At 37.6% G+C, this 15,133-nt stretch overlaps 1 protein-coding gene across 1 annotated transcript; it reads right to left on the minus strand.

Moving 5' to 3' along the window:
- Positions 1 to 9,168: 9,168 nt before the first annotated feature.
- LOC127634854 (eukaryotic translation initiation factor 1b-like) lies at positions 9,169 to 10,791 on the minus strand. Its single transcript, XM_052114578.1, has 4 exons — positions 10,603 to 10,791; positions 9,791 to 9,954; positions 9,606 to 9,707; positions 9,169 to 9,497 (listed from the first exon to the last, which is right to left on the minus strand). Exons 1-4 carry the CDS (start codon positions 10,631 to 10,633, stop codon positions 9,453 to 9,455), a joined length of 342 nt encoding a protein of 113 aa, XP_051970538.1. The 5' UTR covers positions 10,634 to 10,791; the 3' UTR covers positions 9,169 to 9,452.
- Between the last annotated feature and the right edge of the window lie 4,342 nt (positions 10,792 to 15,133).

Raw genomic sequence — 15,133 nt, forward strand, 5'->3', positions numbered from 1 at the left:
ACGCCTCTTCAACATTGCGTGGAAATCTGGGATAGTGCCTAAGGAGTGGCAGAACGGGGTGGTGGTTCCCTCTTCAAAAAGGGGATCAGAGAGTGTGTGCCAACTACAGGGGTATCACACTTCTCAGCCTCCCTGGTAAAGTTTACTCCAAGGTGCTGGAGAGGAGGGTTCGGCCGATTGTCGAACCTCGGATTGAAGAGGAACAATGCGGTTTTCGTCCTGGCCGTGGAACGACGGACCAGATCTTTACTCTTGCAAGGATCCTGGAGGGGGCCTGGGAGTATGCCCATCCGGTCTACATGTGTTTTGTGGATCTGGAGAAGGCGTATGACCGGGTCCCCCGGGAGAGACTGTGGGAGGTGCTGCGGGAGTACGGGGTGGGGGGGTCCCTTCTTAGGGTGATCCAATCCCTGTACGTCCAAAGCGAGAGCTGTGTCCGGGTGCTCGGCACGAAGTCGAGTTCATTCCATGTGGGGGTTGGTCTCCGCCAAGGCTGCGCTTTGTCACCAATCCTGTTTGTGATATTCATGGACAGGCTATCGAGGCGTAGTCGGGGTGGGGAAGGCGTGCGGTTCGGTGGGCTGGGGATCTCATCGCTGCTTTTTGCAGATGATGTTGTCTTCATGTCATCATCGGTCCGTGACCTTCAGCTCTCACTGGATCGCTTGGCAGTCGAGTGTGAAGCAGCTGGGATGAGGATTAGCACCTCTAAATCTGAGGCCATGGTTCTCAGCAGGAAACCGATGGAGTGCGTACTCCAGGTAGGGAATGAAGTTTTGCCCCAAGTGAAGGAGTTCAAGTACCTCGGGGTCTTGTTCTCGAGTGAGGGGACAATGGAGCGGGAGGTTGGTCCAGCTGGGAGGAGGCCTCGGGGAAGACCAAGGACTAGGTGGAGAGATTACATCTCCACATTGGCCTGGGAACGCCTCGGGGTCCCCCAGTCAGAGTTGGTTAATGTGGCTCGGGATAGGGAAGTTTGGGGCCCCCTGCTGGAGCAGCTGCCCCCGCGACTTGACTTCGGATAAGCGGTTGAAGATGGATGGATGGATGGATGGATGATAGCACCAGAGGGTCAAATATAATGTTAATTTGACTAACAGTGGCATTTTTTTACCTGTAAATTTTTTTCTGAAAGTTGCATATATTGTGAGTTGAAAGCATTGCCATTCTTTGATACAACGGAGCACAATTTCCAATACACTGTAGAGTAACGCTGGCTAAGAAATGAGACTTGGAATTGACTATCGCACAAAAAAAATAATAAGACTCTAATTGGAATTGATGTGTTCAAAGAACAAAATCAGAACAAAATGCATGTGTCAAAATGCAGTATTGGCTTAATCGTACTTTTAGATAGTGGAAGTGGGATCGTCTTGTTACATATTAAGACTGTTTGTTCAAGACAAGTGTTTGTTTAGTTAATTTGAATCTTAATAGTAGCCTAGTGTTTGTCTGTCTATATATGTAAATTTGCATGAAAACACAGGATTTTTATGTGTGGTGGTGGCGTAGTGGGCTAAAGCACATAACTGTTAATCAGAAGGTCACTGGTTCAATCCCCACGGCCACCATCATTGTGTCCTTGAGCAAGGCAATTAACTCCAGGTTGCTCCAGGGGGATTGTCCCTGTAATAAGTGCACTGTAAGTCGATTTAGATAAAAGCATCTGCCAAATGCATAAATGTAAATGTGTGGATTAATTTTTGGGGCCACTGTATACACATATATCTTATCAATACAACAAAACACAAAGTATGCTATGCAGGAGTTAAATTATATCCACTGGTCACATACATTATTTTATTGCAAACACATAAAAAAAGATAAGATCTTTCCCTACCCACCTAACAGAACAAATTAGGCTACTATTTTATAAAGAATATCAAGGGATAATACAAGTTAAGCTCAATCGACAGAATTTGTTGCATAATGTTGATCACCACAAAAATGTATTTAGACTCGTCCCTCCATTTCTTTGAAAAAAGGAAATATCTAGGTTAAAGTGAGGCATTTAAAATGGGAGTAAACGGGCCAATTTTTGCAGGGTTTAAAGGCACTTTAACTTACATTTCTAAAAGCACTTACATGAAGTCTTCTATTAAAACTTGTGTATTATTTGAGCTATAAAGTTGTTTAAATCACCATTTCCAAAGATTACAGGGTGTGCGTTTTACTTCATCATGGCAACAAAGTTGTAAAACTGTATATAACTTTACACAGAAAAAGATAGTAAATGTTATCATACAAAAACCTTGTTACCATGTAAATGGTTTATTCTTCTGGCTATACTTTTGAAACAGTCAGTATTTTAACATTTACAGATTGGCCCCCATTCCCCATTGTAATTGCCTCACAGTAACCAGGATTTTTGCTTTTTTAAAGAAAAGGTAGGGCAAGTCAAAATAAATGTTTTGCTTAACTTGTAGTAAACACAGAATATTCCTTTAAAGGTTAGAAACAAATATTAAAATTATATTAATTAAATTATATTAATCCTTATAATGTTATTAGCAAAATAAAGAACCTCCTTATAATGTTATAAGTATAATGTCAATTGAGATTTTTTGGACATTTTCATTTTTTCAGGAATATTATGCTAGCCTTGAAATAGCATTTCAAAAATGTTATATCTACTAAGAAATCCAGCATTGCTGGACACCAGTTTACGTAGTGTTTTGTGCTTGTCCCCCCAGTATGGCATGTTGGTGTGCTGGTGCCATGCTTTTTTATTAGCTTAACCAGCTTCAGCTGAACGACCGTGAGTGTCAACCAACTTCACCAGCTGGGTTTTGCTGGTGAAAAACATGGCTATGCTGATCCACCAGCAAGGCAAGCACCAACCCAGCACTATCCAGCTTTAACCAGTTAGACCAGCATGGGAATTGCATACTAGTTAAGCTGGATTTTGATTTAGTAGGATAGGAAAACATGGACTTATTCATATTCCCACAAACCCAATATAATGTGTTTGAAGTCATTTTGAGAGCATAAATTTGTTAGCTGGTATAGCTGCAAAAATTACAAATACCGAAGTTCTAGTCCAAGGCAGATGGACCGTATTCAGTCCTGTGTGTCTGTCTGTCTGAGTGCCACGTGCCTGCCTGATTGTGTGTGTGTGTGTGTGTGTGTGTGTGTGTGTGTCTAGTTGTCTGTCTGTGTGCGACAGGAGGCTGTAAATCACTTGAAATCTCTCAGATACAGTGAGCAGCTAGGCTGCTCCGTAGGGGGTCTTCATCTTCTCCTTTCTCAAAACACGCTCACATACTGCAACAGACCGGGCCCGACACATTACAGCAGCAACTGGCCAAATACATGCAGAGACACATGCACATTCTGCATGTATGGAGGATATCGTAGACAGACAGATTGTGATAGCCCACAAAAGCTTATGAGTTTAAAGACAATATAACTAGATGCATAATAGAAATGCTTGACACACAGATCGTTGAAGTCCTGAAACTTTACAGACATTCTGCATTTGTTTTTTAAAATGTATACATTCAATAAAAAGTTATTTGCTCTGCTCCAAATCGTTGCAAATCGAGCTGCCTTGCAACCCATTGCCAACATTTTCAGATAGTATCCAAATTTAAATGTAATTTCCAGGGTTGCTGCACATTAAAAAGAATATATAAAAAATAAGGTTTAAGACTTTAAAGACCTTTTTTAAGACCTGAACAAATTAAATGAATACCATATGTTAATACAATCTCAAAATAATGAATGCATCACAGATTCTTTTAATAAAACAGGCTGAGGCACACCGAAGAACTTGTAACCCTGCTCAACACCAAAACAGGGTATATGCATGTTTAAAATGCAAGACATGTTTTCCATGTTTTATATAAGCATGCAACACATTCAGACAATGTACACTTAATTAAATCTTAGCCTTTAGCAGTTTAATAATCGTGTTATATCACGGTTCAAAATTAAAGACCTCAGTACGATGATTAAGACTTTTGTCATATATTTAAAATATTAAGGACTTTTATGGCATTTAAAAACATTTACAGGACCCACAGGAACCCTGATCTCATAAATGACTGATTTGGAAGCTTTACATAGGAATAGTTCAGCCAAACATGTACATTTGTTGTCATTATTTGCACACAGTATTGTCACTCTTAAACCTTGATGTTATTTTTTCCAATGACAATGACAATACAATATGTACACTACTCTTTTCTATACAGTTCAAAATGACTAAAGCTGAAGGGCACCATAAAGTACATAAAAGTAGTCCAAATGACGTGTGTGCTACATTCCATGCCTAAGCTCTGTGAGACACAGCAGATGGACTTGAGAGAGGAATTTGAGAGCTGCAGTGGAAAATCTTGAATTAAATAATAATAATTTTGGCCAGTTCCTCACATAAAGTTATAGTATGGTTTAAGAGGACTCATAAAATAGCGTGTTGTAAAATAGCGAGTTGTACGGACTACTTTTATGGGATTTATTTATTTATTTGGTTCTTTTAGTTACCTTGAAGGATACATGCAGTGCTACTTTAGCATCAGTCAAAATGTGTTGTTAGAAGACAGCATAATTATGTTGGAAGCACCCCTAAAAAAAAACTGCAGTTCACGAGGTTTTGGAAGAAAACTATTGTTTACTAAGAGGCCCAGAGCTTTACTTTCAACAAATAAAATTTCTCTCTCTCCAGTCAAGGGAGTAAAACCGTCTCTGGCTGACTTCATGAAGCTTCACACAATGTGTCCACGATGACCCACAAACCTCTGAGGAACCAGAATAGAAATGACACGAGTTGTAATTACCATCCAGCTTGCTGTGTCTTACCAATTAACCCTGTATACGTCTGAAAATCACATTTAAAAAAAAGTGTATGTGTGAACTTTTTGCATACATATGGAGCACAGAGACATTCTCAATGACTCTCTTCACATCTTTAAAAATGGATCACTCAGAGAAACATATTGAGGCAGAGCCAGACCATCCGTTTCACTGGCAGCTGCCGACACCGTGAGCACGAGCCAATGAAAACACAAAGTCCCCTGTTTTCTCTTTTAATTGGGATATTTTAGTGCTATTAGCAGCAAAAGGCTGTGTATGCACCAAACCTCCACCCCAAAACATTGCAAATGCAGATGTGCACCCATCATGGCCACTGGACCAGGTAGGCCGCAGTCAATTGTGAAACTCAGGTGTCTCTAAAACGAGATCATACAAAGCCGTGGATGTGTCTGGCAACATGCTCAGTTAATGAAGGCTGAGCTAAGACTAGAACAGAGGAACTGGATGGATGCCATCATTTTAAGGAGCTGCTGTTTTGAGGATGAGTGGGGGGTGTTTTCGGCTCTCAGGGACTAACACCATATGTTATGTCAGCATTCATTACAGTTTTATAGAGGCCTACGGTGCTTTGCTTTCAACAGAATATTTTATGTGTTTATATAGGATGTGTCTGCTTAAAGATGTGCGCTGAAAACAGTTTTAATATTGGATATTTAATCTATCCAAAATGATAAATCGTCAAGGTAGATGTACGCCGATGTAAATTATGTATCGCCACCTGGTGGTTTCAATCGTAATGACATATAGATTAATTCGTTCAGACGGCGTTCTGAGACACATTCGGATCAGGGAATTAGAAGAAAAAACTAATCTAATTGGAACTCTTTTCTGGTTTCTCAAAGGAACAAATAATCTAAATAATCCACACAAGTGTGACAACATATAACAGCAGTGAGAGAATTTAATGTGTTTTTGATGATTTAAAAATGGTAGGACATACACTTTAAATTCTTAGCTAGAATTTTTAGTTCTTTTTAAAATTAAATAAAAAATACAGTTAATTGTAGGCTACATGTAGCAGGATATCTTCCACACTATATGGGGTAAGTTGTCACAGTGGAAACTTGTGCATTGAGACTAATTTGATAAAAAAAATACTCTTTGAAATATTAAATACTGGCCTATCTAAAGAAAAAAATGTAAATATAATGGCTTGTCAGCAAAATGTAAACATTAAAACACTTACCAGCAAACCGCTGCAAGAGAAAAACCATTAATGCAATCTTACTTTTAACATAAAACCTTATTATTACTGAGATATTTCACTTGTAACAACTTCCCAATGTGACAACTAGCCCCAGTCTCCCCTAGACATTTCAAGTACTTAGTAATGTTGAGACTTGACTGGATTAGATTATGCTGGTTATTAATAATTTTGTTGTTTGACCCTCAATTCTCCACACCTGCAACAATCAATTGTAAGAATTCATAAATGCCATTTCTTTTTCATTTATAATTCAAACTGTGAGCAGTCTAAAGCAATGCATGTCTAGGCCATCCAATAGATAGATCCTAGACAGACAGACAGACAGACAGACAGACAGACAGACAGACAGACAGACAGACAGATAGATAGATAGATAGATAGATAGATAGATAGATAGATAGATAGATAGATAGATAGATAGATAGATAGATAGATAGATAGATAGATAGATAGATAGATCACTAACTAGGGTCACTGTCTCTAGTATTATTTAGTAAATATCATAATGCAATTAAACGCCATATGAAGTTGAATCACTAATAGAAATGTGAGTCTAGAGTGGTGAATGCTCGGGAATGCAATAGCACACAAAACAATAACAGCTGGTCGGCCTCTGGCTAAACACAAACAAAAATAATGGAATCTGCCGACTGCCAGACGGGCACTTACCAGTTCTGCCCAATATCAAGCTCTCATGTGGAATTAATACAAATGCATGCAAAGCCATTCCTTGCCTTTTCATATTTAAACACTCAATGAATGCATAGAAGATAGAAAAAAAATATCATACAAGTTTGGAACCACATGATGGTGAGTAAAAGATGACAGAATTGTAATTTTTGCGTGAACTATGCCTTTAAGTGGAAGAGATCTGATTGTTCAGCTTTGAATGGACTCACTGTGGGAGGAAGAAAACAATAAAGCATTAAGAACAGGAAGTGTGCACTGATGAATGGGAGACATCCATCATTAACTCTGAATGTTTGTCTGTTGGAAGTAATGGAGTGGAGCAGAGAGGACGGTGGACAGCCCCAGGCATCCACACTTGCTCCGTCTGTTTCTCTCTCTTTCTTAGAGACACCAGCCTTTAAAGTTACTGAGACCAGAACTCACCAACCCACTCTTAATGGACAAACTGTGTCTTTTGCCTTTTATAAGTTGGACTTGGAAAAACAGACTCTTCCAGAAGTAATGTGACATTATTCACTGAGGACATTTAAAGCATACTACCAAAGTGAAATGTCTATAATCAGTTCTCACAGAATTTAGAAAAGTCAGGGAGGATTAAAGAATAGAATAAAAATCCATCCTAATAATAATAAGATTAAGTAAGCAATTCTCTAACATTACTTTTATGGGCTTTTTGCCTTTTCACATAGGAAAATTTAGTGACAGGAAAGAGGATTTTGAGTCCATACATAACCCACTGTGCCCATGGCTCCATCAATATAAAATAATTTTTTAGATGTAATATTAATAAGTGTAAAGTTAGAACTTAACATTTCTAAACACTGTATGAAAGAAAGCACTTTATTTGTAAAATATTTGCAATTTAGATTAAATATACAACAAACTTTTTCAGCCAAAACTGAAAATGAACAATTTCCTCACCCTCATGTTGTTCAAAACTCATATGGCTTTCCATACAATCCAGTTCTTCTGAAGAGATCCATTCGATTGGCTGAGAACAGACCAAAATATAACTCCTAATCACTGTACATCTTGCCATTGCAGTCTCCAGACACGATCATGATTTCAAGCTCAATTATACTTCCTAGTGCTTGACACATGTGCAGAGTAAGAGTGCGCTAGGAAATGTAATCAAGCTTCAAATCACGATTGCCAAAGAGACTGCTGATGTCAACACTTATAGTGAAAAAGGAGTTATATTTTTATAGTTTTAACCCCCAAACCAATTACATCGTTTCATAAGACATGGATTAAACCACTGGAGCTTTATGGATTACCTTTATTTGCTTTTTTAAGCTTCAACATTTTGGTCACCATTCACTTGCATTGTGTGGACCTACAGAGTTGAGACATTCTTCTGAACACTTTGGGTTCTGCAGAAGATAGTCATACACATCTAGGATGGCATGACTTTTTCACCCATTTTTGGGTGAACTATTCCAACAAAACCTATAATATGCCCTCAGAAGACTTGGAATATGACACGAGTCAAAAGGATTTTTTGAAGATTTAAAGTCACTATCAACTGTCGTTGTTTTGAAAATATAGACTTTAGAAATATATCCTTCATGTTCTGAATCAGATAATCACATGGGTTTGAGATCAAGTAAATTACAGAATCTTTCTTTGTGGGTGAATTTTTCCTTAAACTTTTTTTGTACACCTTAATTTCTGTTCAACCTCTTAAATTCTGATACTTAGATACCACAGATTAAAGATCATTATATGTCTGCTTTGATCAACCAGAACAAAGCTTCAGAATGTGATACAACAGGTCATGTGCTTCTCTAACAGGAAAGAATGGCTCATTTCCTCTTCAAGTGTAGGGCCTAAACAAAGTATTTTTAGCAAGACAGTTCACTCGGCGGCCATCTTTTGAATGCTTCCAGGGAGCTATTTGTAAACAAGCGGCATGCAGCTCCTATCTACTTAAATTGGGAAAAGACCAAAATCTCCAATATGGTTGGCTAAGGTTATTATCAAAGAACATATTTCAAACCAGCAGTAAAATCTGACTACAATGGTATCATAAATTGTGCTTCTTTACCTCAGATTATGCTAAAAACTAAATTTTCCCATCTTGTATAGCTAATGCGTATGTGCGTTCTCGAGTTGATTGACAGGTAATGTCTGCGTCTAAAAAGGTGATTGGGGCTCTTTTACAAGGCATGACTTCCTTTCTACATCTGTTGACCATTGAGCTTTGCAATTCTCCCATCATATAAATAGAAGTGGCACATCTCTGCTAAATAGTCTCTGGCCTCAACCAACACCTAACCAGCCATAGTAACAGAATAACTTCTGTGCAGGTTGCATGGATAACCCTTTCATTAAGGGCATCAAATGACTTGCGTTCACTTATTTTGTCAGAGTCTACACAACTATACTGGACCCATGCACAAACAGCAAATGTTTGGTGGTTGTGAGGAAAAAAAAAAGCCACAAATGTGCAAAGTCACATAACTTTATTGTCTTTAATAAAAAGATATCTCGCAATTGTGTCCATCGTAAAACATCAACTAGCATCAGCAACAAAAACACTTGAGTCTAAATCAGACCAGCCTGGAATTAGCGGCCTGCTTGAGGTCATTGTTAAGATTTGAGCTAGGAATGACTGCAAAAAATTAAATAAAAATAGATTTATCCTGCTGTCAGTATTGTTAGCATATGGTCAAAAAAAAAAACCCTGCAATGAACATACTAGGATTGCTACATGCTGGAGCAGCCCTTTTCAATCATTTTAAAAACCGTGAACCTTTAACTGTTCCTCCTTTACGATGTTGATCTGTAAAACAAGAAAACAAATATTAGCAACACTACGAGATTTGGGCCGCAATTGAATCGAACCAATTTAAACTAATACATTCTAGAAAGACAAAAAAAAGATGCTTGCCTCTAACAGAAACTGGCAGATGTTCTTCCTCTGGTCACCCTGTAACTGAATCACCTCTCCATACTCTGGATGCTCAATCACTGTACCATTGCAGGCAAATTTCTATAAAACAACATAGTCCAAGATTAGTCCATGACAAAAAATTAAGATTTTTGGGGGGTACAATATGGAATATTGGAAAACACCTTTTTGAAAGCTTTCACCAGCTTCTTCTTATCATAATCATCTGCTATTCCCTGCACAGTGGTCAGTGTTTTGCGGCCGTTCCGCTGCTGTATCCTTATATGGATTTTATCCTCTGTCCCAGCCGGGAGCAAGTCATCACCCTTAGTTGCATCAGCAAAGGGATCTATTGGATGGTAAAGGACAGAATAGACAAATTTAACCATTAAACATCAGCTGAAGACAAATTAAACATATGAACAACCTTACAGAAGCATCTACAGGTATCATAGCTACAGTACTAGATTAATAAAGGCACTGGTTTGAAGATTCATTGTCAATGTTGCACAATAGGACTGAACCAGAAGGAAATCAAAGCAGGAGCGTTTTATGTACTCTTGATTGCTTGACCAATATTTTGAGAATGAATGCTCTTAAAGTTTAATGGATTGAAGACTATTATACAGGTTCAGGACTCCCAATAGACTTCCATTGTTGTAATAATGCCCTATTGTTATTCTCTACCCCTTACCCTCACAGATCTTTTGGCATTCTTAGATTTTAAATAAAAACGAAGTACGTTTAATGAAGTTGTTGTAGTCGTGGGGACGGACGGTTGCCCGCGAGGGGAAAAAAAACACAACAAAACACACACATTTACATATACATATATATAGCTTGATCTAAAAATATTTTCACCATTATATTTAAATGCATTCAAATGATTTCTGTTCTCTAGATGGTTTTAATAATTTGAACTATACACTGCACAAGGGTTCAAATGGATTCTCATGCACGCATTGTGTAAACTCGCGCACGAGACGTTGTAACTCACCGAAAGACTGGAGGTTCTGTATATCGGACATACGATATTACTCAAATAACTTCAACAGATAAAAGATGTCAGCGATCACAGCCGCTTGGAGAGCTTTAGATGTGTAGTTATTGTTTTTAAAACAGCGTCGAATCAGGGAGCGGCTGTTTATAATCTGCCCGTTACAACTTCCAACGAGTCTCTGAGCCGGACACGGAAGTACTTTAATGCAAAACAGAGCGCGATGACAAAAGGCTTTAAATATTTTTACAGCTGCACTTGATTTAGATCTTTTACAAAATCTATATATAGGGTATAAATTCAGGAAATAATGCTCGGGCTACAGCAATGTACTGAAAAAATACCTCTATTTTCATAACTCTCTCTCTCTCTCTCTCTCTCTCTCTCTCTCTCTCTCTCTCTCTCTCTCTCTCTATATATACACATACATGGTGAATGGGAGATCACAGCAAATATTATTTTCACTTACTCATTTGTTCCTAGACCAAAAGAAAAAAACTCTTACATTTTAATGGCTTTACAGGATTTAAATAAATAATTAAACTAAATAGAGGGAGCGGTGGATTAAGACAGTAAAATGGGAGAAGATGCCAAAATTACTGTCTCTCAGCAGCTGTGGTAATTAATTATTTAAAACTAATTCAAGGGTAATATAACACAAAGCATAACGTTATAAATTTACACTCAATTTTTAAAAAAATTATAATATTTAAAAAAAAATCGCGAAATTTACGCTGCTAAATATGGTGGAAACGAATGGACCCGGAAGTAAAACTAAACAATCGCTAAGCTAGTTCCTTAGTTAGCATCTCAACACAGTAAGCTTTCATTTTGTTATATTGTCATTATAAAACCAAAAATAAAACTTCAGAAATATTTGGCCTTAAATGGAAAATACACGCAATATTTATATTTAAAACAATAATAATTGTATAATTGTGCCTTTTACACCAGGCAATCAGCTAGCTATTTAAATAGATGAACAAAGCCAGACGCACATCCGGGGATCTGCGCTGCACAAAGGCAGTAACATTAGATGGTGCTAAAAAGCGTTTAGATGTTTTTTTTTTATTATCAGAAACAAGCCAGTGGTACACATAGTACACAATACTACAGATATATTTTACAATAATGCAAAGACATTATATTAATTACATAGTGCAATGGTTTTCAATGCTTTTGAGTTGTTTGAGGTACAAAGAGTATTTAAATAATATTTCAAGTCTTTACAAAAAAGTGCAAATAGGGGCTTTATAGACATACATTTACACTTATGTAAAACAAACTTGGCAAGAAAAATAAACAGATTAATCAGAAAATACTCACTTTTTAATTATCAAACGTTTAGAGTTTTTATTAGTGGTGCTTGCGAAGCATAGCATCAATAATATAGGTTGTGTTTCCTTTCGAAGGCTGCGCGCTAGGTATATTGCGTCATTTGAAGGCTCCTTAAGCCTTCGTAGGACAAACAGAAACGGGACGTAACATGGTTGCTATGACAGCACGCCACTCTTTAATATGCGCGAGCGCTTCCAGTGAGACGGTAACAAAGTTCCTTTAGAAGGGAATGTATTAGGTCAATTTTAGGAGATTTATAAAGATGTAAAGAGAAAAGAAATATAGATTTTACAGGTGTACTTTTAGACAATATCTTTATTTTAATTATATATTAATAAAATAATACATAACTGCACTGAGGTACTTCAACTTGGGAATTAACATTACTTGCGTTTGAACATCATATTTATGGTAAAATCTGTCCTACTTTTTTAAGACATTTCTGTTGAAACAAAGAATTGTAGGTTGTGAGTGCCCACGAACAGGGCCGGCCCAAGCCTTTATGGGGCGCAAAGCAGAATTTGATTTCGGGGGCCCCTCGGTGCCACCAATACCATTGACTATTGTCAGTGCTTGATTATTCGCACACTATAAATCTAACACACCCATTATCAATTGTATTAGTTGTAGCTGTATTGGTTACATCATACCAATGTCTGCTTGGCATGTTTTTACCCTTCAACGATTTTTAATTGTAACAGTAGTAAACCCACAAGAAGTAGAAGGACCTATAAGGAAATTGCATTAATAATTATAATTATAAATATTAATCTCAGGACATTCTACAGTAAACTGAGCAAATACAAAGGCTGTTGTGCTATAAACTTACCTGCCACATCAGCTGAGGTTGAAACAGACATGGAAAGAACATAGGATCAGTGGATGCAGGTGCTGGGAAATGCTCCTTGCCTGCAATACTACTACTACTAATAATAATAATAATTATTATTATACTAATAAAAGCTAGCCATGTTAGATGCATATTAGAAGGTAATGTAACTGCCTGTCAAAAACAAAAAAAAGATCTCACAAAAGGCATGTTTATCCATATAAATATATTGATCTGGGATTGTTGAAAACTCACCTGCTGTTTAATCATCAGCTGTATCACTGGCACTTGGGGCAAGTGGCATCGGTTGTGCCCCACCTCCAAAATATTTCAATAGTGCTCCCAGGGAAGTTTCATAAGAGTACATGATTGAACATTATGTTATTTTAACAACATAAACTATTATACACAGCAGCAAGACATCTGTACACCTAAAACAACAATTCAGGTTGGGGTACACCTGAATCAACAATTCATTGGGGTGGTGCAGACAGTTATTCCATCAACGTGCGCTACCCCAACAGCTCTCTCTGTTGTTCACTATATCATTGTTTATATCCGCGTCTCTCGCTGAATACGTTTAGATGTGCCTGGGACAAAGGGTCTAGTTGTCCCCACTTATCAGCGAACGAACGCTGGAGTGAGACACAAGCCCAGCTCCTGGCTCAGATGGATGTCATTATGGTGGGCAGAGTTGCTGAGGAATTGTTTTTTGGAAATGAGAACATCACAACTGGTGAGAGATGTCCCCAATTCACTCTTGTCTACTTCATATTCTTTAATGTAGGGCCTATAGATACCTTAAAGTTTTATTTGTCTCTCATACAGGAGCATCAAGTGATTTTGATGGAGCAACTAAAATAGAACAAATGATGGTGACACGGTTTGGGATGAATGATAAGGTATAACGGGTTCCATGTGTCCTCCAAAGTATTAAGGTATTAGTGTATTTATGCAATTCTGAAATGTGTTATATGTGAAACAAATAGTGATTTTCCCATTTATGAAACACCAAGTTTTCACTGATCATCCCAATTGACAAGATCGGCCAGATCACATATAAAAAAATGGTAAACAATTTAAAGTATTATTGTTATTATTATTTCTATAAAAATAATACAATTTAACAATAGCATAGCTTAAATAGCAATAGCTTAAATAGCATTTCAAGCTATTTGATTATATATTAACAAACATTACATTTACATGAAACAGATCATTATTATATTTTATTGCATATTCCTTGTATTTTATTATTTTGCAATTATGACTGACTAGCTGACTACATTATCTCTTATGTATTTATAATGTTATAAGTTATTATAAGTTCATTCAAAATAGGAACAAAAAAGTATATGGCTATTAGGAGAGGCAGTTTGAGTACATCCACATGTTAAAGGCCATTAGAGAAAGGTTGTGTGACTACTTACATTCTAGAACAGACTTAAATCTAGGTTTCATTCTAATACTTTTTTCTGTGCTAAGTTCACTCAACGCTCTGAAATGAGCTGTGCACATGCAGGGTCACTCGCACACTTCCATCCATCTCTAACCTCAGGGTTTATGTTGCAATCACAATGTTTTAATTTTTTTATGTGTGAAAAGCCATTGTTAAATGTATTTTGTGTCTGTAACTGCTGCTCACACACCTCTCTATGCTTTCCAGCTAGGGGTTATGACCTGTAATGACTTAACGGACCATAGCCCGGAGACTCTGGCAGCTGATGAACAGGAAGTCAGTGTGCTTTTACATGTATGTGACCCCCCAATTTATCTTTTGCAGTGATAATGACTGACAATGTAACTTGCTAATTTTCTCTGTCAGGATTCATATGAAAGCACAAAGAAGCTTCTGAAGCTTCCTCAGCCTTCGAAGGCTGAGGAAAGCACATCTCCCACCCCCCATCCTCACTACATTCTATAGAGGGACTATTGAGAGCATCCTGAGCAGCTGCATCACTGCCTGGTTTGGGACTTGCACCGTTTCGGACCGCAAAGCCCTGCATAGGATAGTGAGGTTCTCATTTCCAAAAAACATCAGACTCCTCAATACTCAGAGACTGGTTTGACACACACACGTGTCCTGAGTTGCATTTTAATTACTGTCACTTTATAACTGTCTGCTACCTCAATAACTGCTATGTGCATAGAACACTATCTCATAGTATGTTATATTTACGTTTTTAGAAACTGTCATCTTTTTGTACTACTGTGTACTGGTCGGCGCTGCACTGTGTCTATTGTCCTGTTCATTGTCAGAAATTTGTTGTACTGTCCCGTACTTTTTGCACATGTTTGCACATGCACTTTATATAGGTATATATATATAGGTATTTTATATAGGTATTTTATTTCATTGTGTAG

The sequence above is a fragment of the Xyrauchen texanus genome, chromosome 42 (assembly GCF_025860055.1).
Source record: "Xyrauchen texanus isolate HMW12.3.18 chromosome 42, RBS_HiC_50CHRs, whole genome shotgun sequence".
In the NCBI taxonomy this organism is placed as follows: Eukaryota; Metazoa; Chordata; class Actinopteri; order Cypriniformes; family Catostomidae; genus Xyrauchen; species Xyrauchen texanus.

Bases quoted from the DNA above. Each gene is read 5' to 3' on its own strand.
- LOC127634854 (XM_052114578.1), bottom strand. From the start codon at position 10,633: ATGTCCGATATACAGAACCTCCAGTCTTTCG. The intron at 9,955-10,602 runs GTGAGTTACAAC...ACCATCCAATAG, and splicing joins ACAGAACCTCCAGTCTTTCG to ATCCCTTTGCTGATGCAACT. The intron at 9,498-9,605 runs GCAAGCATCTTT...CTTGTTTTACAG, and splicing joins TCTGCCAGTTTCTGTTAGAG to ATCAACATCGTAAAGGAGGA.